The 25,602-nt window shown below is 38.8% G+C and overlaps 1 protein-coding gene across 1 annotated transcript in view; it reads right to left on the bottom strand.

The window, feature by feature from the left end:
- Window positions 1-25,096, bottom strand: part of TIPARP (TCDD inducible poly(ADP-ribose) polymerase) — a 31,539-nt gene extending 6,443 nt beyond the window's left edge. The window contains exons 1-4 of the mRNA XM_006729361.3: window positions 24,858-25,096; window positions 20,655-21,612; window positions 3,880-4,048; window positions 2,417-2,577 (exon numbers count right to left, since the gene is read on the bottom strand). Coding sequence (XP_006729424.1) covers window positions 2,417-2,577; window positions 3,880-4,048; window positions 20,655-21,571 — 1,247 coding nt within the window. The 5' untranslated portion in view covers window positions 21,572-21,612; window positions 24,858-25,096. The remainder of the gene's footprint in view (window positions 1-2,416; window positions 2,578-3,879; window positions 4,049-20,654; window positions 21,613-24,857) is intronic.
- Window positions 25,097-25,602: the final 506 nt, after the last annotated feature.

The raw sequence follows: 25,602 nt of genomic DNA, 5'->3' as shown, positions 1-25,602 counted from the left end.
TCAAACTCTATCAGGCTTTCCCATGACCATAGGGTGACTGTACAGGACAGATGTCCTTTCAGCTAAAATGAACTCCTAAACCTCTAAATCTGAGATTTGTTTGCTTATGCAGCCTCAGCTCAAGTATTCCAAGATTATTAAAGAATAAGCTCCTTTTTATCAGCCTCATTAAAAAGCAGCAAGCACAAGGAAAAACTATTTTCTTTGTAACTATGAGTGATGGATGTTAACTAAATTCTACTGTGGTAATCATTTTGCAATATATACGTATGTCAAATCATTACGCTGTATACCTTAAACTGACACAGTTGTATGTGAGTTATAGCTCAATGAAACTGGAAGGAATTAAAAGCACCAGGGAAACTCTCATTTATGAGGAGTCAAATTTGCAGGAAATTCATAGATTAAGTCGCCAGCCCACTCTCCTCACCTCCCCTGTTCTGACATTCCCAATTCCTAGGCATCTCTGATTTCCTGATAACTGTGGCCTTTTTGACACTTATGTTTTAATCTGACCCTATGCATTTACTAACACTTAAAAACAAAACTTTCTTCCTGGCTAAGATTAAAATCATGGTCTTTCTAGACTCTGTTTTTGCAGTCTGCTTTTTGAAACTAATCCCTCTCAACCTTCTCCGACTAGGCCAGTCTGAGTGCCTCATAGCCCCAGACTCTAGGGCAGATAGGAACTGAAGGGCTGCATTTACCCATTCCACCTTGGTGAACTTGCTGTTTGCTTCTTTGCTCTTTTCTCATTGAAATGTCTGCATAATCTCTTTGATTTGCTAAGCTCTTACTTTATACCTGATTATCACTGTTCCAGACAAGAAGACTAAAACAGGAGATTTTAGAAAGAAAAAGGAAGAGATAATAGGGTGACTTTCTTTGTTCTCTTGTTAAGACTATGTTACAAATAGTAAGGTGCCAAATTTGTGGCATTAATTCTACTACTGCTTATATTACTTTCAGAGTTCATACTTTTACAAAATAAGCCTAAATTTAAAAAGAGGGGGAGGGGTTATTCCATAATTATTTGTTTTAGGATTGAAACAATCAATGTTCACCATTCTGTAAAACTCCCCCAACAATGCAGCACTTGAATGAGCATTCTTACTCTCACTCAGAAGCTACATCTTGCTTGATTGGCTCAGCATGCCAAGCTGCTGGTCTCACTAATGAGTTCTACCGTCTCACTAGGAGGACAATATGTTCCTAACTACTGGACGCTGACACTGTCTCCAGCTGTGCTAGTGAAATCACGGAAATGGCATTTTTATTAGCTTCTAATAAAAAAAAAAAACCTACAAGGTAAAATTTTTCACACTTGGACTAGGAAGAAAGCACACTTTTACTCAAAGCCAACATATATTTCTAAAATCAGCCTTACTAAAAATTGCTTTTGGATACTGAGCATTTCAGGGATTTTTATTCATTTATATTTTGTTTTTAATGTTCCCTTTGCAATCTCATAATTAGAATCATTAAAATTTTGTCATTATGATATGGGAAAAACACAGTTTGAGACTGAAATTAAAAAAAAAACCTAGTAAGAATATAAAAACAGCATCTCTAAGATAAGTAGAAGAGAAAAGCCAGTATTACTCTAGACCTCCCCCAATATTACTCTAGACCATAAAACCAAGTAAACCTAGCATTATTTTAAAAATCAGGCTCTAAATATGGTATATCTGATGAAAGTACATAACAATTTCCCTAGAGTTACTAAATTTCAAAGATGGCCATGCTATTGTTAACATGCTCCACCTTTTTGGCATCTATGGCTATCTGGGGGTGAGGAAGAAGAAATGGCACTTGGGAAAATGGAAGAAGAGCCCACCTACAATTCAGAAGGTTGAATTCAGTCTCAATCTAGAAGTATGACAGGTAATTTTAGTGAGTATTACAGGAAGGTGGGCCTTACTTAGGATATGAGAATGCAAATTCTTTGAAAAGAATCTTTCCCATGAAAATTCACTCAAGGAAGAAGAACTGGAGAATGCCACCTTGAAGGACTCTCTCTACTTGCCCTGGAAGTTTACCTGTACTGGGAAGTAGTCCCATTACACGGACAGTTATCATCAGGAAACTCAATCTTCCGCATAGGAAGCAAATGCAAACTGCCTCATTCCAGATATAATTACTTTTTGTTGTACAAAAATGTTACTTCTCCTTGCTTTCCATTCAAAAAAATCAATTGGATAATCACTCTTTTAGTTAGGTTAATTGTAGCTTACCTGAACTCCACTCTTTGAAGAATTAAACCTATAGAATAACTCAAAAATTCACATTCTAGAAGTAATAACCAAGTTAGTCTCTTAATTTAAAATCTTTTACTCTTTGGCATTCAGTTGTACATTTACATAAAATGTACTCTCATTTTATGAGAGTAAAGGTAAGGCTTTCCACTGACACTTACTGTAAATACGGAAGCAGTGTAAAACAGGAGCGGAAGAGGGGTCTCCTTTTTATTTCTCTCCTGAAGAATGAGTTGTGGAGGATGTAGTGGTTGTTCCACATCATAAATCGGACCTCTTTCAGACCTCGAGAGTTGGCTTCTTCAATCAATCGAATAACAGACTGGAGTAGAAAATAGAAGGTAAAGTAAAAGAAGTTAGAAAAAAGCAATCACTATGAAATATGAAAAAATGTTACTATAACTAAAGACAAAAACAGTTAACCTTGCTGTTAACATCAGAAAAGTTTCAATAAATTACAGAGAGTCAAATTAATTCTCTTTACACAGGATTTTTGGGGAGGGAGGTATGGGGGCAAAGAAACAGAATAGAAAGATGTTCCTTCTTCAGAAGAGCATGGATTTCTGCCTTATGAAACATGTGAGGGCCAGAGAACTACTCTGTTTTGAGGTCTTAACAATGTCCTGGAGATTTTTTTGTTTATATTTCTTAAGGAAATTTTCAGAAGAGGATTAAAGATGGTAGCGTATATAATCCAAATAAACTAGTTAAGTTCCAAATCCAAGAAGTCTTTCAGAGGAAAAACACAGGGACATGTATTCTGAGAATACATTTTAAACAGCCTCTTATTCTCCTTGGAAGGTATTAGATACTAGTGATTACTTAAAAGAGTCTCAGAAATCTTAATTTCATTGTGTATTATTAAGCAATTAACATACTAGGTAGTTTTCTTTTGCTATTGCCTTAAAAGAAAACCTAAGGGTAAATAAGTCAGTTCTCCCTTTTTGTAATGCTAAAAATGAATTTAATCAAATCAAAGAGGTCAGATCTTTGGGAATGTGAAATCAATCTCTAAAGTCCATTTCATTGTTTTTAAACTTGACTCAGAATTCTCATTCAGAGGCAAAGTAAACCCATCATCATTTTAAAACCTTACTTTGTGATTTATGAGCTATTCTTACCATCTCAGACTAAGGATACATGTACACATATGACAGAATTTTAAATGACTGATTTGCCTGACCACAGCTCAATAAACATTTTCAAGTATTTCTTCCAGGGACTTAAGAGTGCTTGTTTCCCATTAGACTTCCGAAATGCTAAGTGTAACACATGATCCAATGAACATGAGCCCAGGAGCCAGAAACAGCCAGAATTACACCAGTGCTCATCTCATTAAAATTATTCCAAAGGGGCACTGGGTCTGAATACTTGGTCTCTACTGGGGAAAGCATTTTACCTCTCTGATAACAGTGGTATTTATGGATTCCAGACTAATGGAAAGAAATACATCCTCAGAAAAATTGAGAATAATGTTAATAATATCAACAAGACTCAATTTTATATCAGTAAGCTCTTTGATTTGTTGTTCTGTCTAGTCACTGTTGTGAAGGATTAGAAGGAAAGGACAGTGAAAGACAAAAAAAATTTAAATGCACTTTTTGGAAAAAGAACCTGTAAATACCTCAGGATACTCTCTCCATCCAAAGTGGTCCCTACAGAAGAACTTCCAGACTGTGTGATAAATAGAGTTTACATTGCTAGAGGGTGGTGTGGACAGCCTTCGTAGTTGGTCAAATTCAGTTGTTTCATACACATTCATGGCATTCAAATCTGCCCAAAATTCTTGTCCTCTAAAAAGAACCCCCCAAAAAGAACTGTTAATACATTTGCAAAATAGAAGTATCTAAACATCTCAACAGACATTAAAAATATGTAGTATAGCGTGCTGTAGAATTTTCAAGACTTATTTGGAATAAAAGGACATTACAGGTTGTTTCCCCATTTCCTACATGCCTTTTCTTAACAAGACCAAAGGGTTCCAGGCCACGGAGTCATGGTAGGACGGACTGACGCTATCCCACAGTATCACAGACTTAAACCAATCAACATAATCCAACCCTCCCCCAAACCCTGGTGTTTCAGTCAATCAGGGAGTCAGTTTTAAGATGAAGCTGACATAGGAAGCAGAGAAACAAAAGAAACTTCTCTTGAAGCTTGCCCTTTTTTTCAGAGGTATCAGTTTACCTAAGTCAATACAGAATACACAATATTGCCTGATGAAAGGGGGGAAAAAAAGAAAAAAAAAAAAAAAAACACCCAGATGAGACCAGTATTGCTATTTTACCCAATATCAATACTATCTTTTATCCCAGGGGCTGGAGGGGGAGAAGTTGGCAAGACATGGAGAGAAAAATAGTTTGGATTATTATGAAGCTCAGCTATGAGAATATTTTTGTCATTTTGTTATCTGGCCTGCTGCTGCTGAATCAGCACTTCATAAATATCTCAATACTACTGGGGGAAAAATCCCACTATATGAATTAGTATCTTTTAAGAAATTATAATGGGTGGTCCAATTAAAACCTTTGTCTTTCTTTTTTAATGGATCTTCATCTAGTGTTTGAAACATCTGAACCATTATTTTAAGTAACTAGAAAAATGTACATTGTACTGTTCTTTTTGTGTATGTTTCAAAATGTCCCTAAGAACATATGAAAAATAAAATACATGGGCACCTGGGTGGCTCAGTTGGTTAAGCGACTGCCTTCAGCTCAGGTCAGGATCCTGGAGTCCCAGGATCGAGTCCCACATCAGGCTCCCTGCTCGGCAGGGAGTTTGCTTCTCCCTCTGACCCTCCCCCCTCTCATGCTCTCTCTCGCTCTCAAATAAATAAATAAATAAATAATCTTTAAAAAAAAAGAAAGAAAAAGAAAATACATCATGAAGTAACATCATAGGTATCAGCAGAGTGACTAAGTTTCCAAACACATTCCTTCATCTTTCTACCCTTTCCACAATGAATTTCTAAATGGATGTCTATAATACACAGGATACTCCAGATCTAGTGGCACTCACAATGACTGGTTCACGTGAAATCCAGGTGTCTGAACAAATTTTCCCAATAATTAACTTATTTCCTTGCTGTAAATTAGAATTTTGAAAAGGGTATTAATTTTGACCTATGGGTTTTGTTGGTTAGTACAACACTTTCCAAATTCTGCTCTTGGAACACTTGTTTCAAGGACTGTTAATAGGTATTCTGTGTAAAAAGCATTCTGTGGTCAAATGTTTTAAAAAAACTTGGTTACACAAAGTTAAACAATTTACTTACTACGCCACTCCTCAGTCCCTTTAATATTCTAAGGTAAATATTGAAGTACCATGATGAGGGCTATAAAATATCCTTCCAAAATTGTGACAATGCTCTCTTCCTTTTTTTCCATGAATACCTATTAACATCTCTCAATAAACACCCTTGGCAAATGTCAGGGAATGAAAATCTATTTCCCACCCTCTATCCTAATGTTCGTAATTTCTTTTTGTTTTTTTTAAAGATTTTATTTATTTATCTGACAGAGAAAGACACAGCGAGAGAGGGAACACAAACGGGGAGTGGGACAGGGAGAAGCAGACTCCCTGCCGAGCAGGGAGCCCGATGCGGGACTCGATCCCGGGACTCCAGGATCATGACCTGAGCCGAAGGCAGTCGCCCAACCAACCGAGCCACCCAGGCGCCCAATGTTCGTAATTTCTGAAACAGATTCTATTTGAAAAAAAAAAACCAAAAAACAAAACTCAAGTCATATATCCAACTAATGGTGCCATGAAGCACGTAACTTATAAAAAGCAGGATGTTCCTTTAAAAATTCCTAAGGAGCTCCCCCAAACCCTAATTTCTGGCTCAGAAAGAGACTGACAAAAAAAAAGAAAAAAGAAAAAGAGTACTGACTAGTAGGACATGATCTTTAAAGGAACATATACTTTTAATTAAGTGTGAAATGGAAATAAGACAATAAAATGTAGTTTCAAGTCACATTTGGACACTTGTTTAAAATTTTTATGTTAAATAAGGATATTTAATTCAAAAGGAAAAAAGTGTTTCTGGAAAATTCTTTTAAAAAAGAAGAAAAAAACGCTGAAAACTACAACTCCTATACCTAAACTTCACATCAAGTTGCTTCAACAATTTTCACTTAATTTTAGGAAAATCTGATATTGAGCCGAGAGATACTAACCTGTTTCTCCCTCTTAACATAATTTCCAGTTCTACATAGATTTTCTTGCTTTAAGTTCATTTTCCAGTAACTGTTCCCAATTACGAGTTAAATCCTCAGTATTTTCTTTAAGGAATTCTTAGAACAGCAGTTATTATGTTAATATGCATTATAAACAACCAATGCTTTTTGCTGTTAAAGTACCAGATTTTATTCTGGACATCACTCTAGCAATTTCTGTTTAAGCCTGTATTATTAAGACTTCATAGATAATGATTTGCATGAGAAAGACATCTAAAACTGCAGCTTTTGCCACATCCTCTGTGCATTTCAGTCCATTGGGCATTATGAAATTTCTATGACAAATCCTAATTTACTACAATCAACTGTTCTTTGGATTGATGTATCAAAGTACTGTTTTAGCTCTATTTGATTTTCAATATGCTTTTCTAGACTTTGCAGAGACAAAACAACAAATTTGAAAAACATTAAATTATCTTTTTATAAGATTAATTTTACCACCTGCTCTCCCTTAAACAGGGAATGCTTAAAAAATCCAAAGCCAAGAGTTTCTTTTCTCCTCCATCTGCATCAGTAAAAAATGCATGCGATACAGATGCCAAATGTTCAACATATCCACTCTTCTTTATCAAACCATTGTTTCCTATTATGAGAAGGCAGTTATAAGTCATGTATGTGTGGTAATGGTGATGGTGGGCTGTATTAGGCAATACACAAAGAATTAAACAGATGTAGTTCCTGGCTTCCAGGGGCTTCAAGAGAGAAATAACTAACAAAACATAAAACCAGAGGCCATACAACTGCCTATCTAAACTCATCAGTGGCAAGTACATCCTGGGAATGAGAGGATAAAGAGTAGGCAAGCAGCATTATGGGACAGGAGGTGGTTATAGGTATCCAGGAATGGATACAGGTCAGGAAAAGTTAAGAGGCTTTACTGTATCAATCCAAGATAACTTTCTCTAAGAGAAAGAATTTTATGAACAGTTTAAATAATAGGAAATAATGCCAGTAAAGAAAGAAAAATAATACCAGGGTCGTGTAGAAGAACAAGAAAAAAAATAATTCTTCAAGAGTTTCACTTCTTGGAAGAAGGGCAGGGACAGGGAGGGACAGGAGCAGTGCAAATAGCTGGAAAAGGAAATCTTTTAAATAGGGGTACAAAACAGATAAGGAAATGTGAACCAGGGTAAAATAGTCAACATGAGAGATGTCAGGCCATGAACTGAGGAAGTAAGCCCAGGGTCTCAGAGCTTCAAATTTAAGAGTATGAATTTAGAGTATTGAGCAGATGGTGATAAAGGGTTGAAGCAATAAATACAGGATGTGTGAAGACTGAGCAAGACAGACAATGCTAGAGATTGAGGTAGAGGGAGCCGCTATAAAAGCAGGGTGCAATAATCCTGGTAGATGAGAACCCAATCTGGCCTAAGGACGTACCCACAAGGGATGGCCAGAAAAGAAAGAGTATGGGAGATAGCCACTGTACAGGATTTAGATTTGACTAAATATATCATGTGGCTAAATCAATCAGTACTGACTTACTCAAGATATAACCCTATCATGATGAATCAGCGAAAAAAATCTTGTAAACAGATTGATGATTTTTGCTACAAAAGAATGAACTAAAATTGCTAAAATATGAACAATTCTGTTTCCACATGTTTCACCAACAAACAGACCACCACACATACCAATATAAGAATCCAGATACAAAACGAATTTAAAATTCTGAAAAGAACACCCATTCTCATAATTTAGATGCTTTATAACAATGATTCTCCTCCTACTCAACAAATATCTTGACATACCAAGTAAGACATTTCCCAATATTTATTATCTATGCATAGAGCACCAACACCCACATTAAGTCAGAAAGAATGCCCCACAACCATCATTTCTTCTATGTATATTTCAAATACAAAAGAAAGTAAACAAGGCCCATGATATAAATAATAAACAGAGCTACAGTGAAAACCAAAACTATTTAAAAAAAAGTTGGGGTGCCTGGGTGGCTCAGTTGTTAAGCGTCTGCCTTCAGCTCAGGTCATGATCCCAGGATCCTCGGATAGAGCCCTGTATCGGGCTCCCTGCTCAGTGGGAAACCTGCTTCTCCCTCTCCCACTGCCCCTGCTTGTGTTCCCTCTCTCGCTGTGTCTCTGTCAAATAAAAAAAAAAAAAAAAAAAAATGTTGAATGAAACAGAAATTAGTAAGAACATGATATCTCTGTTAGATAAATAGTTCTTGGAATTATGCATTTGGGAGCTCAGTAAAGAATGTAACCATTTTAGACAATTTCTCTGTATTTATAAGTTGTTTGAAACCAAGAAAGAAATGTGAAAAACAAAAAAATCTTAGGTAGACACATTGATTAAGCACTGGGCTATGTGCTGGGGATAAGATGAAAAGGGCCAGAGTCAGTAAGGAGAGAAAGAGATACAAGCAAACCCAGTGGTATGGTGTGAAATGTGGCACAAAGGTGCTCTGGGAACAATTCAGAGGCAGAGGGCCTACCTCTGCTGGAAAAGGGGTCAGGAAAGGTATTCATTGGAGGTATCCTAGAGTAGATGAATGAGAGCCAAGTCTGGCTGGCCACCAAGCAGACAATGGGAGGCAGGACATCACATGCAGAGTGACTGACATGTGAAGAAGCCAACCAAACAAGGCGCGAGAGATCCAAGAGCATGCAGTACATACAGTTCATGTGGGAGGTCAGGGTATATGTGTGTGTGAGGGGGAATGATAAGAGATAAGACTGGACTGGATAGGTTGGGCTGGGGCCAGATAATGAAAAGCTTTGTATGCTGGGTTAAGAGGTCAGGACTTGATTCTGTGGGCAGTAAGAATCACTGGTGTATTTTCAACAAAGTTCAGACTTGCCTTTTAAAAAACTACTCCAGTAGTGGTGGTATGGAGGACTGATTTCTTTATCTTTAGTGGGGGGGGGGGGAATGGGGGGGGAAGGGTGGAGACAGGCACTTATTTGCTAAATATTTATTAGCATGTTTATTATTAATAATCATTCTTATGCTTAGCCATCTGTAACTATTAGAACTGCACGAGACAAAAGATGATAGAGACCTAAGGAGGCAACAGTAGGGAGGCTTTGAAAGGTATTTAAGAGTCAAAATCTAACTGCATAAGATAGGATTACATGTGAGGCTGAAGGGAATGTAGAGTCTAGGATGTGTCTCATGTTTCTGATCTGGATGACTGGATAAGGTGCCATTACATGAGACAGGAATTGTAGGAGGTGGAACACGTTTAAGTGGGAAGATGATGCAACTAAAATACAGAACTCAGACTTTAGCAACAATTAAATATAAATTTTATGGACCCTACTCTGAACAGTTTTAACCAGAGGGGCTAGATTTCAGAAATCTGTCTTCCATCCTCTAAGAGATAAACCTGTGATCTCAAAATAATTAATACCTGCCCTAATCAGCCGACTAACTAGACACAATTAATAGGTCCTCTTATTACTGTGATGTAGAGTGAAAATTTCTCCCAAAACTGAGGGTCATAACAATAGAATGATAAAGATCAAATGAAGTATAGAGACTATTTAAGCTCTTCTGCTATGGACTTGAGACAGGCATGACAGATGGGACATGTTTGCTGCTGCTAAAGAAATTTCACAGGCACACAAAATATAGCTGGCTTTTGATACCTGGCTTTGATGTTTCCAGAACTCATTTAGCAATGCTGTAATATCTAGCAGCTTATATATCCCTTCAAATATGTTACAAGGTGATGAGAATCAAAGCCATGGCATATACAATACCAACGTATTTTGTGAGAGCAGTGTAGTTATTAAACTTCAGAGGACTACGTATTCTAACTTTATGGTTCAGAAGCATAGTAAACTGTCATTTATTCTGTTACTAATTAAGATTTTTGCTAATACTGACTCAAACAGCACAGAGTTATTGGGGCAATAAAAATTTTTCTATAAATGCTTACATACAAGGCAACATCATTCAATATTTAGCAGAGGTTAAAATTCTATATTTAACTTCTACACTATGACATGGGTCTTAGTACCAACTGGATTTTCCCCCTTTGTATCCAGAGGTAGCTATAGACACAGACATGCCTACAAATCAAAATTAGAAGCTTACATTATTACGCATATGGCTCTCAGTAGTTATGGGTGGGCTAAGAATCAAATGTTGACAATTAAATCTGTCCACCTCTAAGGAGACTGACTAAATCAAGACAGGATTGGTGAGGCTTAGCTCACTCTGTAAAACAATTAACATCAAACTTGGATCACGGATTTAGCTTATGGTTCTAAATACTCAAATGATTTTGGGTAGGTAAAAATATTCTTCAGTTTAAGATACAATGAGTTTCTAGGAATCAATTCTTAAAATGGTGATCATTTTAAGGCAAAATTCTGACTGCATGCGCTGCTCTCTGGTGCCTCCTGAGACATCTTGGAAACAGGTGAATGAGAAGGCAGAAAGTGAGTGGATGCTGTCTAGAATCACATTGATCTGTGTTGTGTGTTAAACACCATGTCTGATTTACAAATTGTGCGAATCTAACTGTGGTCTTAAAGTCACTATAGAAATGAACACTGTGAAATAAAAAATGACAGGATAAACAAGAGGAGAAAAAAGGCAAATTTTTTTGAAAGAATGAAAGAATACCATTTCATTCTTTAAGCTTTTGTAATTTTATATTCTCCAAAAGCATGTAGGGAACTAAACAAATACTAACATAGTTTATTCTCAAAAACCTTGTACTAAGACACATTTGAGTACACCTAAGTGCTTCCTAAACCCTAAAAAATACCATACACTGAAGTACCCTCTGTCCCACTAAAAGGAAATTATAATATCCACTTGAGGAAAAGAACCTGCTAAATTTTGTTATGTTGGGCTTTTTGTTTATTACAAAACTATCAGATCAAAGGAAAAAACACAAAAGAATTACTTACTAGAAAGATGTGGATAAGCCTAAAATCTTTAATAAATAAAAATTACACCTATGAAATCAGAAGATCTCACTGCTATCTATTTACAGAGGCATGGGATTAAATTTTGCACTCTGAAGACATCAGAAATGTCATACAGCCTTAACTTTGAGCCAAGTTCAGTCACATGTCCTGAGGCTCCTAGAAGGCAACTTAAGTGAGACATACCTCTCAATCATGGCCTGAAGAGGAAGTGAAACTTAATTTCTACAAGAACAGCTGGGATAGAAAGCACACAATAGATTTTTTAAAAATGTGTGTTATACCTTATACTGCCTTAAATTATGCAGTTACTGCTTTTTATGAAGATGAGTAAATATCCTGTTTGTAAAATGAAGTATTTTTAAAACCGTGAAGTTTTCATCTTACCTCAAAATAGACAGTAAAAATTGTTTGCCATGTACTCAGGGCACCATACTGATTAATTCAATTTTGTGAATATAGAATTTGACAGCATTGGAAGAGGGCTAAAATATATTTGTTTATACAATTTTTCTACTTGATTATAAAATCAATTTTATGTAAATGCTAAAATTACTTTAAAATAATTGCTTTCAGGTGCCTGGGTAGCTCAGATAGATGGTTAAGCTTCTGCCTTCGGCTCAGGTCATGATCCCAGGGTCCTGGGATCGAGTCCCGCATCGGGCTCCCTGCTCAGCGGGGAGCCTGCTTCTCCCTCTGCCTCTCTCTGTGTCTCTTATGAATAAATAAATAAAATCTTTAAAAAAAAAAATAATTGCTTTCAAATAACCTCAAATACCTCAGAACTCATTTACACATAAATGAAATACTAATTATAATTATCACAAAATACATCCTCTAATAACCACCAGTAAAAAAATACAATTAGCTTAATTTATAGATCATCTTTTAAAATTACAAACGCCTTAAAAAAGGGTTTTATTCAGAATTTTCTCAACTTAGCCTTGTCTTTTTTCCCCACTTAGTACAGATAAACTGACAAATGAGCAAATTAAAAATAAACAGTTTGATGGCTTATTGTGAGAACACAGAGATGACTAAGAAGCTCTCAAGACTAGAGATTTGAGGGGCGCCTGGGTGGCTCAGATGGTTAAGCGTCTGCCTTCGGCTCAGGTCATGATCCCAGGGTCTTGGGATCGAGCCCCGCATCAAGCTACCTGCTTGGCGGGGAGCCTGCTTCTCCCTCTCCCTCTACTGTTCCCCCTGCTTGTGCTCTCTCACTCTCTGTATCAAATAAATAAAATCTTAAAAAAAAAAAAAAAAAGACTAGAGATTTGAATGTGTGCAAACTAACCATACAGAGAATTCATCATTTCCTGAGTTTTTTAAAGCAAATTTCTCAAAGAAAAAAAAGACTTCCTACAGAAAACATATTAGGAGATACTTTATTACCTACATTTCATAAACTATGACCACAAAACCTTTCAATAGGGCTTTAAATCAGTAACTTTTTCTAAGGGAGAGGATTCTATGAAACCAAGTTTCTCTGACAGATTCAATTTTATCAATAGTTAAAATAGCCTAAATTATTTTTTGGTAACTAATTGTAGAACACTTTATACAATGCTTCTGATGTGTGGCAGCATTTGGACAATTGAAACGTCAGAAAGTAAGCAAAGTGCCTTCTGTTTCATATATTCTACCCCCATTCAAGGCTGTCTTTCTTTTATTACCTCAGAAGGCAAATCTACTATTTCTCCTGTGCTTATTTTTATTCTCTCAATGCCTGGAAATGAAAGAGCAAAGCCAGGTGACAGTCAGAAACCAAAGACCAACCACAGCAGGAAATTATTTAGAGTATTTTGTGCCATTTGCCCTCTCTACGCCCTGATCAGCTGCAGGAGCTGTGAAGATCACAAGGTGCAGGCAAGATTCTGAAAGCATACACACTACCGCAAGCAAAATCACCCTTGGGCCTCTATCCCTGCCATTCTTCCCTGACTATTCAGTGCTGGTAAAAATTTCAAGTAAAGAAGGTCACCCAAACTCTATGGCTATATGTCACATGAGAAGGGATAGTTAAAAAAAAAACTCAATCCAAAAAGAAAAATAAAAATTTTTAATTTTAATTTATTGACACAGAGACAGAGAGAACAAGCAGGGGGAGCAGCAGAGGGCGAGGGAGGAGCATGCTCCCCGCTGAGCAGGGAGCCGGATGTGTGGCTTGATCCCAGGACCCTGAGATCATGACCTGAGCCTAAGGCACACTTAACCGACTGAGCCACCCAGGCACTCTCAAAAAGAAAAAAATTGTAACAAAGAGAAATTCCTATAAGTATGGCCTAAACATATTTTCCAGTCATATGAGAAGTGCTATGTTTCACATAAAGAGTATTCACAAATCCTTCCTTATGCTCAGAAGCAAGAGCCAAAATAAAGGACATCCATTTGCATAAAGAATACAAATTTCCTGAACTCCTTCTCAAATAACTTAGTCATGGGAGATTCTAATACACTCCTGACACATTTTGTGGCACACATACTTGCAAATCACTGGTTTCTGTAAAATGTAAAAGGGAATAGTCACTGACATTCTCACTAAGAGCTTACCCTTTCACTGTGATGACCAGGCAAAGGTTCTTTACTGGCCAAGTAGGTGTTACCAGTAAGTAAACAGCACATAGCAGAGAAAGATCAAGGAGACAGACACATTTTGTTGTGTGGACACAGCAAATAGGAATGCTTAGTTAACTCCCTTCTATGCTTGTCTTAGCAACAGAACAGGTTAGTTCAGCAAGGAAAATTGTAAGTTTCACAATTAGAAGTTTATTAATATCATCAACTTCTAAAATTTAAGTTATTGATCACAGAATTGTTATAGTTAGCACAAGACTGCAATACCTTAATTTTGCACAAATCAAATATAAACCTTATAAACTACCAAGTTGAATAAATGGAATTTATTATACATAAAATCCTTTTTTTCCCCACCGATTTCAAAATGTATTTCAGAACTTACCCCTTAAAATTTCAAATTTCCTTATTAACAAGGAATTAATCTGTATTAGAATTTCAAGGCTTTTAGTTCATGTGTCAGGGACTGGGCTGGATTAGGTTTAACACAGGGATTTTAAATAGAGGCAAGTCTGTGCAGTATAATTCCTGGTCCCTAGAAAGCACTATCATAAATAATCTATAAATATAAGAATAATACATTTGGTTTTGTTAAAGAAGTTCTTCATATCTAAAATGTAACTTGTTTGCTTCTAGAAATGGTGAACTTTAGAAGTATTTTATTCTTTTGTATAGTTTGTGCTTATGGTGTTGCAAAATACAGTTCAACCCAAGATCTTAAGCTAATACTTAAAAATTTCACACCCAGAATGAAACAGAACATAGCTCAACCCTCTGCACTCTGGTATCTTCCAAAAAGATACAAAATCACTCATATTCACTTCACTTCAGTTTAAGACTCCCAGTTTTATTTTAAAAGAGAAATTCTGCTGCTTTTATGAAGAGAATTTCTTGCAAAACTTACCGGTATCTAATTATCAGAACCAGGCTTATAAAGTTGTGCTAGAATAATCAAGAATCATCTTATAGTTCAAAACATGTTTTTTCCTTTGCAAAAATGATACACACAAATACTTAAGTTTTCCTTCCACAAAAAGACAAATGCAACTCTCAAACAGGACACTAATAGTTATTAAAGGTTGCTGATCTACATTAAGAGGACCTCAGGTCCTAACCAAAATTATTATAATCAGACAAAGGATGCAAAATCTGGTGGTCTCAAGTCAGAGGATAAGAAATAAAAGAGGTCAGAGGAAACTAGTCAATCTCAAATGGCTGGATTTTAGTAGCATTTCTTGAGTAGCCCAGGTTTGTATGAGCTACATACTGTTTCACCCTTTAGAAAGAGCCCCCACGCCCAATATAAAACTAAGGATCACCAACTAAGATCGGAGATGCACAGATAGAATTTATAAATTTACTTGCTTTATGGTAGAATGCAAATCCAGAATCCAGAAATTCTAGTGTAACAGTAGGAAATAGATTTACAGGAACATAGTAGAGTTAATCAGTCAAACTGCAGTTTTTGCATGTCCACATGTACAGAATGAAATCTCAAATGATGAATGGAGCATTCTTATTTTTTCCCATTTATTTACAATAAAACATAAAAGCTCTAGAGTCAACTCAAGAAAATGCATGCTGTATCATGCAATTATTTTTAGGGACTGCCAGATAACCTTATAAGCTATTTCCTTCAACTCTCTGACTTAAAAGTTATATATCTTTGGCTTTTGCAAGGTTCATTTTCATTACTGTAAATACTTCAGGAACAGACTGACCCTAACCTGAAGCCAGGTGACAGCTGCTTCAAAAAGTCTAATCTGCTTATTAACAAAAACCCAGAAAGGGAATAAATGGATGATTGCTATTGATTCCCATGATAGCTCTACAGAGACCCAGTAACTTCTCTGGATTAGTATAGAAAGAAGCCAATTAGTTTTATTTCATATGTAAATAGAGCATAAAGAGGTACAGAAAATAATTCATTGGATTGCTTTATCCTAAAGCAGAAGGCACACATTTTGAAAGTCACTTCAAACACAGTTCTTGCTTATGGAGCTCTCTCTTTCTCTTAGGCAGGAATTTTTAAAATAAATTCAAACTCATCCAGCTGTGTATATTCAAGAAATACCAAAAAGTCACAAGGCATAGTAAGTTTCAGCTGTTCTACTCTCTCCAGTGTTATCAATAACACATAATGAGTTAGTTCCTATATCATCACAGCTGTGCAGGCCAGAGCTAACTTGGCTAATTTAACTATTCCAGTATAGTTCAGTCAGGAGCTTGCTCTACTTTAGATAATCCACTCTGCAAGTCAAATAGAAAATAGCAGCATATGCCCTATATTATCATTAATAGCACTTCTCCCTGTCTTCTTTCATGGAGTTCTGTGAAGTCATCTAATGGTATTGTCCCTTAGAGTAAAAAAAAAAAAAAAAACAACAAAAACAACTTTCTAAGAGCAATTAACAATCAAAATCAGTCAAAAGTAAGACTGTAACACCACTCTAGGCTTAAACCATAAACTAATAAAACTCCCTCTCATATCAATAAGCTTTAATTCCAAAAGAGGAGAAAAAGAACACTGGCCTCTGAGAAAAATTAACCATGGAGTCTAGTCTTCTGCAACTTTCTTCACCCTCCTCCTCTTTCAGGAATTCAGGATTAGAAATAATCACTTAACTTGGGACTTATTTTCACCTACAGATTACCTACAAATAAAGTTTGCAGAGTGCCTTTCCTTCACGGGTGGTAGTAACTAGAAGACTATTCTGTATTCTGGCACACTTTAACATGAATATAATATGAAAAACAGTGGTGATCTCAGTTGCTAAAGAGAAATTTGCACATCCTTCACAATTTCAATTATCCAGGACAGTATTCTATACAGTTAGTAAAGCTCTTTCAAAACTGCTTAGTCCTGCCATTTAGTATCATTTTCTACTAAGGATGAGTGCTTAAATTGTCAGAGACCGTGTTTTCTTAATCGAAAACACAACATTCAATGTTGTTTTCTTAACTGTGTATTTGGAATTTGGAAATTCTCCTAAGCCCATCCCGTGTGCAAAAGAAGCCTTGGCATCTAAATATGGGGAGTTCATACATACAACTAGTTACCAGTTGATGTCAGCAATAAATATCTGGAGATATATAAGGGCAGAGTGAGAAAGCAAAGTGGGATTGTATCATACTTTGGGATAAAGACAAAATTGGAAAAGAATAATTAAAATAATTTCATTATAATGAACCAAATAAGCTTAACTATTGAAATCCTCTTTTTTAAAAAAAAAATGTTATTAGTACCTAGGGATCTTGACTAAAGACTTGGAAGGGACCTGTGACCTTATCTAGCTAAACTTCCTTTCCAATTTCCTTCTTGAGAATAAAATGAACACTGCACATCTAATTTGGATTAATTTAGATCTTAAATCCAATACATTTGCAAAACAAAGAATTTTATCTCTACAGTTTGAAACTATGAACTTTAGCCTCTACTAGAGACCCAGAACTATGAATCTCCCCAAGTTCCATACAGTGAAGTAACAGGGATATGGTATATAATAATGATTTTCCAAGTCATATAAACTGCTGGAAACAAGTGGGATAAACAATTGCCATTCATTATTTCTGAATCCAAAGACTGCTGGGCCAGACTTGGGCATATACACAGCTGAACACACACTTCCTGGTTATGTGCAATCTGTACAGATAGACCAGCTTTACAGGCCTGACCACAGAGATTAATAGCTTTAGCCAAATAATGTGGTAACCATGTGAACCTGGGCTGCTCCAGCTTGTTTGTGAATCTCTCAGCAAGGCTCAACATGCCGTTATCTGCATCTTGTTGCCAGGAAACACAACATCGTTTTGGAATACAAGGAAAACCAGGTTGCAATGACCACAGGTCAGCTTCCCAAAAGCCTAATTTTTGACACTTAGCTATCTACAATCTTATTTCTTACTGGTGTCTATGGAGAACGTCACTTTACTAGTAATTAACTGTTAATATTTTGCTATTTTTATCAGAGCAGGACCACTTACTATCATTAACAATGTAGCAGCAGCATTAGTAATTACAATAATTCACTCATACTTTTCCTCTCAAGTGTCAAATGAATGTTAGTTTCATTAAAACAAATTTGGAAATCAAGCACTCACTCCAACTACTTTATAACTAATCCAACAACGTATACTTATGGGTTTATATCTAGGTCTAATTTTTTAGCCAAATAATTTTACCAAAGAATATAATACCCAATATGCCCCTGACCTAAGAGTTCTTGGATTTTTTGAGATCAAAATACCTGTCTTGCCTTGCTCATGGTAACAGAATGTAATGTGTTGGACAATAATCCTGCTAGTTTCTTCCTGACCAATTCAAACAGATAGAAACTTAATGTACCAAGATGCTGAAGTACTCAGCAGACTGGAAATTTGCTTCATAAGAGTGAAGTGGGAGGCCACTATTCTGCAGTTTTGCAATCTGGAGATGGAAGGATTACAGTGGCTTTGAGAGTATATAAAATTAATTACCTTGACATACCAATTAGAATTGCTAGCTCATGGGCAATACAGATTTTGGACAATACCTTATTAAAAGATTTTTGAGATAAAATGGAAAACATTTTTCTTTCCTCCAATGCTTGCTTTAAAAAAAAAAAAAAAAGTACTTAGCTTTATTACAGGATCTAAGAATTTTGCTACCCAAGCAAGACAGAATCTTGAATACCTAATATTACCAAGATAATACATTAATGATTAGAAAGCTACATTCTTTTTTTAAAAATATTTTATTTATTTGAGAGAGAGGGAGAGAGAGGGGGACAGAGAATCTGAAGCAGACTCTGCACTGAGCGCAGAGCCCAATGAGGGGCTCAATCCCACAACTGTGAGAGCATGACCTGAGCCAAAACCAAGAGTTGGATGCTTAACCGACTGAGCCATCCATGATTTAAGCTACATTCTTGCTATTATCTTACTTTTATCCCAAGGGGCTCCTATATAATAATGCCTTAAGTTTAGTCTTATAGTGTTTATCTTGTTCCATGCATCCCTTTTGAAACACAAGATGCAAAGTTCTAGTTTCATGATAATTAAGTTGCTAAAAAGACACACCAATCTGTGTACTATACAACTGAAATAATGCACTATTAAGAGAAAAACACTTACCTAATATTAGAAGGGAGCAAGTTTAAACAAAACAAAAACCTGGTTTCTACGATGTCAACAATGCCCTGGCACTACGTTGAACACAGGTTAACATCAAGACTAACAAAATTAGACAACTTAGAAATGGTTTACTGACACCATTTGATTGCTGACTCTCCAGACACTTGGATTAGTGTAACCCAAGTTATCTGTGAACAATGAACAAAGATGACTCTTAAAGTGTTTCTTTTGGGGGCATCTGGATGGCACAGTTGGTTAAGTGCTCTACTCTTGGTTTAGGCTCAGGTTGTGATCTTGGGGTCATGAGATCCAACGCCCCACCAGCTCAGCACGGAGTCTGCTTAAAACCCTGTCTCCCTCTGTCCCTCCCAGACTCCCCACACCTGTGCATGTGTGCGTGCTCGCTCTAAAATAGATAAATCTAAAAGGAAAAAAAAAGGGTTTCTCTTGGACTTGTGGGTTAGGATACTCAGCAAATTTTTCCTTCCTAAGGGTCATACCTTTCCATACTACATCAGGCCATTCATCATCTGTGAAGCTGTCAGGTTGCCCTCACTGTCTCCCAAGTCAGGTAGCATGGACAGATGTATTCTTCTCCCCTCATATAATTTTAATCCTTTCTCTTGGTCATAGACAAATAGCTATTAATATCACGTATTTTAACTCCTATACTATAGGAGAAACAACCAGAAACATAAAGATTAATGCTTACTATACCACCATTATTACACTAGCGACTTCACAAGTGGCAACTATCATTTTCCTCTTCATTTTTATGTTAATTAAATAGGAATTCAGATGTGGAAGTTTCAATTCCCTATGACTGACTATTGCTTGGGCATACACACTTAAAAGAACTGAATTATTTATGTACATGCCTTGCATACAAAAACTTGAGGATAATTTTTTTATGTAAATGATAAACATATCTATTAACATAAATTTTCCCTCCAACTTATTATTCAGGTCTAAGAAAACAGCCTGAATTGTAGAACAATCTTATCTGTAAGATAAATAGAATAATAAATTTAATGGTAAAAAGCTTTAAGGAAACCAAAAGATATTTAACATGTTTGGGCATGATTCAGAAGTTTGGGAAGTACACAGAAAAACCGTACCATTCAAAATGGAAAGAGGGCCACAAAAATCTCCAAACAATACCATTTCCCTTTAAAAAACAGCAGCTACTCAATATGCAAAACTTCAAAATAGATAAATTTGGTATTCATTATTTATGCTATTATAAGATTAACCTTGGATTTTCTTTCAAAAGCAAGATCTCTTCTGTGATTAAAACAGTATCTGATTCACAGCATTCAATGTATATGCAACTTCTCAGGCACACACACAGTGCACAGAGTGACATCTGAATTGTTCAAATCATAAAACCTTCATTGTCTGGTTAGGTAAACAGTCTGCATTCAACCAACATGAAAAATCAGGATAGCATACAGCCAAAAGAATAAAACCTGTTAGGTTACTACTGAAAGAAACCACCCTACTAAGCATTTAGCCTCTTGACCTTCTCTACAGGATTTAACAACAGCTTTAAAGTAGTTATAAATACATACCCATACTTCATTCTCATTCTATCATTCTCTGGATTACAGTAAAATCTTTCCAAGTGCTCCTGGGAATCAGTGGATACACTCTGCCACTTCTGAGTAGTTGTCCTCTTGATCTGCCAATGATATGGCAAGACCGTGTGGTGCTTCAAACAATCCCTGCCATAAATACAAGTGCCTTGCAAAAAGTCCATGCAAATTTCAATTCCGTTCTCTTGGTGAGTATGGTACTGTAGCTGGTTCACCAGCTCAAACACAAGGTCAAGGGAAGCCTCTTCACTTTTGTCCTGAAAGAGCTCAGTACTCAACTTATCACTGGTGTCCAAAATGTACTGAATTGTAAAACTGTTGTCTTGGAAAACCCCTGGAATGTAATCCATGACTTTGTCTATGCAGTCAGGACTAGCAGGAACATCACTTGAAACTGAATGCAAAAGGTCAGTCTGGAAGTGCCCTGCTGTAGAATCTGCCACTGTCCCACTGAGAGTTTCGGGTGGAAAGCTGTGATCCTGGATTGGAACCACTTGTTCTGGAGCATCAGTGGAAGGATGGGCTTCTGGTATTTGGCCCCCAACACCTGTCCCATCAGGAATCAGGACAGACATACTATTTTCTGCTGGTGGACATGACGGACTGATTTCCAGGGGTTTTTTCACTATAGGTTCATGTAAGCTGCTCTCATCTGCACTCTGGTTTCTAGATCTGAAAACACCATCAAGTGAGCCAGATTCTAGCAAAGTATTTAAAATTGGCCTCAAAGACCTCAGGGTTCCGGTTCCCAATCTCTTCTGCTCCTTTTTCTTAAAACAAGTCTTCAATGGAGTGATCTTCTCAGACAGTCTCATTTGGCATGAAAAATCATCAGGAGGAGAGGGAGGCTGCACTACACAGTCTGGCTCAGGTTCGGTGGTTTCCATTTCCATGGTGTGGATTAGCTCCAATTGCTCCTCAGAGTCTAAAAATCCTACCAGGAAAGGAAAGAAGATGATCACTTACAAGCTGACAACAACTGGTTCCCATTCCTTCATCAAAATGTTTTGTTTTAGTCTAAGTCCCTGAAGTCACTCCTCTTATACCATATTTCATCTTTATGGGTCAATTTTAAATTTTATTGAGAAATTAAGGCTCCAAAGCAGCCAAGGCTATTCAAAAGCCCACAGCAGGTAAAGGTAAAGAGACAGTACCTTCCAGTAGGCTCTTGATATTTATTTGTGGACAATATACAATTGGTAATTCTGCTGGGGTATGAATTTTTACTGTAAGTCTAGGGTGTGTTGGGGGGTGAGGGGTAGAAATAAGTGTGGCTAATAGATGACAACACGGAAACCACATCTCTGCTTTGTGTTCTCTTCAGAGTTGTTTATCACCTATCCCACGAGGTGATAAAACCTGTTTGTTAAAAAAAAAAAAAAGTTCACCAAATGAAGGATAAAATTCCAAGTTAAATAGTGAGTGAATTTAAAGTATAAAGATATATTCAAGAAACAGGTGCTCTCAATTGAAATGTTATATGAGAGAAAGCCAGGAGCATGTTGAAGCATTTCTAAATTCTAATATATTCCCTGAGGATGTTAAGGGTCTACTTTTACAATCCCCAAAACATTACTACTATTGGAGGAAGTATACCAGTTGCTTGTTTAGCAACAGAAGCTACCTAACAGCAGCAAACACTATACGCTGTCTTAGAAACCAAACACAACTTCATAATTCAGAAAGGGCCTCGTTATCCTTGTCTTCAGAAAAGTTACATATATGATTTTATCTATTAAAACAAATGAAAGCATATTATAGAGAAATACAAGAATATAAAACACACACTAAATGTCAGATTCCTAATGAACTACTGAGACCAAAAAAAAAGTGCTCTCTTCAAAGAATCAGACCCCTTGAAAAAAACTAAAACTTAAAGTAAAAAGCAAAGGAAACTTTGTAAAATGACAAATGGTGTCTCCTCCACAAGCTAACATTCATTAACCAATTCTGAAAATATTTACTAAGCATTGTACGAGGTGGAAGAGCTGGTAAAGAGCAGTTAATCTTCTCTCTTGGCCAACTGACTAAAAGAAAAAGAGATCATTGATGCAAGGGCCCATGACTTCATCAAATACTCCTCCCAGGTGATCAGTACCATGCCTAGCACAATGCACACGGTGGGTGCTCTATACTATTTTTTAACTGAATCACTGAAGAAAAAGCACCTGTTACATGACTAGTTCTGTTAGCCTTTACAGGTCAACAACAAAACGATAAAACTGATTCCCCAGAAAAATGAATATTAAAGATCTCATTGGAGAGATTCATGAATCTACATATAAAAAGTTCATAATGATCAAACTCAGAAATAAACAAAACAGTACAGCTAACCCTTGAACAAGGCCAGAGTGGGGATGGTTCAGGGAACCCACCCCTGGAAAAATCCGTTTGTAACTTTTTGACTCTTGCAAAACTTAATTACTAATAGCCTACTGTTGACCAGAATTAACAGTTGATTAACACATGTTTCGTGTTATATGTATTATACACTGTATTCTTACAACAAAGCTAAAGAAAAGAAAACGTTACTGAGACAATATGTTTATAGTACTGTACAAAATCCGCATATAGGCGACGCTGCAAAGTTCAAACCCCTTTTTTTCAATGCTCAACTGTATATAACCAGGTGTTAGTGCACACGGTAAGTACAAAAGAAAAAGGCAGAAAAAGAGTTCAGTGTGAGCTGGCATTGTTAGGGAAAGCTTCACAAGGAGGGACTTGACATAAGACATAAATCAACTGGAAAGCAGCCAAGCCAGGCGTTATTATTCATCATTCGGTGCTCTTGCCTCAAGGCACAATTGGCACAGATTGTGGTATTCCCTCTCCACCACACTAAACCCGCTTGTGCCTTCCGTCGCGCGCGCGCGCGTGTGCGCGCGTACACACACACACACGCACACGCCACTCCTATCACATCCAATCAAGGGAAAACAGACACTGAACCAATTTTATTTCTAGGGGTGTGTACACACACACACACACACACACACACTGTAACTTTTCCTGTTATTGCGCTCCGTCAGGCTCGGAAATAAAACTGAGGAAGAGGCAGAGAACTGAGGAGTGGCTGGAGTGGGGAAGTCACTAGAACCTAGTTCCTCAATTAGTTTGCATAACAGAAAAATAAAGATTGGACGGACACTTCCTCCGGTCCCCCGCTGCAGGCGACCTACCGCTCCACCCTTCGCCTCGTGATATCCCCCGTCCTCCGGCACTCCCGGTCCCTGGCACCGGGCACAGAAACCACCGTTGCAAACTCAGGACTCTCGCCCACCAGCCGCGGCGCGACTCCCGGACGCCCAGCCCGGGTCCGAGAGACGCCTCCTGCCGGCCGCGGCGGTTTTCGCAGCTCCGCCCCCCAGGCCGCGCCAACTCCGCGCAGCGCAGCCGAGGCGCCGCCCGGCTCGGCCAATTCCCGGCGTTCCGAAGCATCCCACCTCCTCCTTCCCCCTCGGAAGGCACCAGAGCGCCCCCGAACCCTCGCTGCAGCCTCGTCCCAACAAGCGACCCCCGCCCACGCTTCCCTCCATCCCAGAAACCCCTCACGGCGCCTTCCACAGTTAATTTCTTCCTCGTCTCCTCAACCGACCTTTCTGAGAGGATCGTCCTGCGAGTCTCGGAGGCTCACAGAAATAAGCCGAGAAGCGCAGGGGGAAACGCGATCCGCGCCTCTCGGGGTGCGGCGAGGAAGGCGAAGTCTTCTGCGCCTTCAAAGTTGGTCTGAAAACAGCCTGCAAACTTCTGGGCTGCAGCCAGAACGCGGGTCTGCCGGAAGGCTCCCCTCAGATGCCTGTGCCCGGCCCCTCAATCTACGAAGTGCTCCTCCGCCTCAGAGCGCTCGGGGTCCGCCCGGCGGGGGAGGCCGCAGAGACGCGCCCCCCGCGCCCACCCAGACCAAGTGGGATCGCGGAGACGCCGGCGACCCCAACTAAACCCTTCAGTGTCTTCCTCCAATTTATACACCTGCCCGAGGCCGTAAGTGATTAAGAAGTGTAAACCAATCCCATCCCGGTACTGACGGGATCCGAGTAAATTCGGTAGAAAAAAAAGCACAGTCTAAATATCAATCACCCTAGATCCCTGAGAGGCTGCGAGGCCGGCGCCCCCGTCCGCGCCCGCCATCCCAGCTAGGGTCTCTTGTCCGCCCCTCAGAGCCCACTCGGAGCCCTTTACCTGATCGCGCAGCCTGAGAGAACGGACCGCAGGAGCCGAGTCGCCGCACCGCCGGCTCGCTGGCAGCGTCCGCGCGGGAGGATTGGCGCGGAGAGCGGGCTTGGGCGTCTAAGGGTCGCAGGCCGGAGACGCGACAAGCAGCGCACGGGCCATTCCGCCGTCGGAGTGCAGAAAGCCGCGACCGCACTCCCGATCCAGCTCGCTCGCCTGTCACCCCGAGCTCTGCTTTAAAGTGGCTTCCGGTCGCCTCCTCTCGGCTGCCCCGTCGCGGAGGCGGAGCCTGGGCAGCGGGGGAGAGGGGTGGGGTGAGAGGGCCGGGCGCTCAGTGGGTGCCGGGAAGGAGGCCCGCCCCACGTGCGCGTGCGCGCTCGCTCTCAGGGAGGTGCGCGAAGTGTGCGAGCGGCGGCCGCGTGCTCCCGCGAGGGGGGCGTGTCCTTCCGCGCGCCGGCTGGGTACCGGCGGGTCCAGGTGTACGCGCGTTGGGGAGCGCGCGGCTGTGAGGAGGGGAAGTGTGTGACGCGTGGGGCAGGCTCTACCTGCCTGCAGACACATGGAGGGTCACTGTGTTCCGAGGACACCCAGGCACCCGAGAGAGGATGTGAAACGGAACGAGCCGTTTCTGTGCGGTTGGCTTTATTTGCCTCCTCGTAAGACGCCTCCTGCCCTTGACGCCGCGGAATGCCGAGAGGAGGCAAACGACTGCTACCGCCGCTGCGGCCAGACGGGGTCGCCCGCCCCATGCCTG

The sequence above is a fragment of the Leptonychotes weddellii genome, chromosome 1 (assembly GCF_054177405.1).
Source record: "Leptonychotes weddellii isolate Sample4059 chromosome 1, ASM5417740v2, whole genome shotgun sequence".
Classification (NCBI taxonomy): Eukaryota; Metazoa; Chordata; class Mammalia; order Carnivora; family Phocidae; genus Leptonychotes; species Leptonychotes weddellii.
This window is presented reverse-complemented; position numbering and strand designations above follow the sequence as displayed.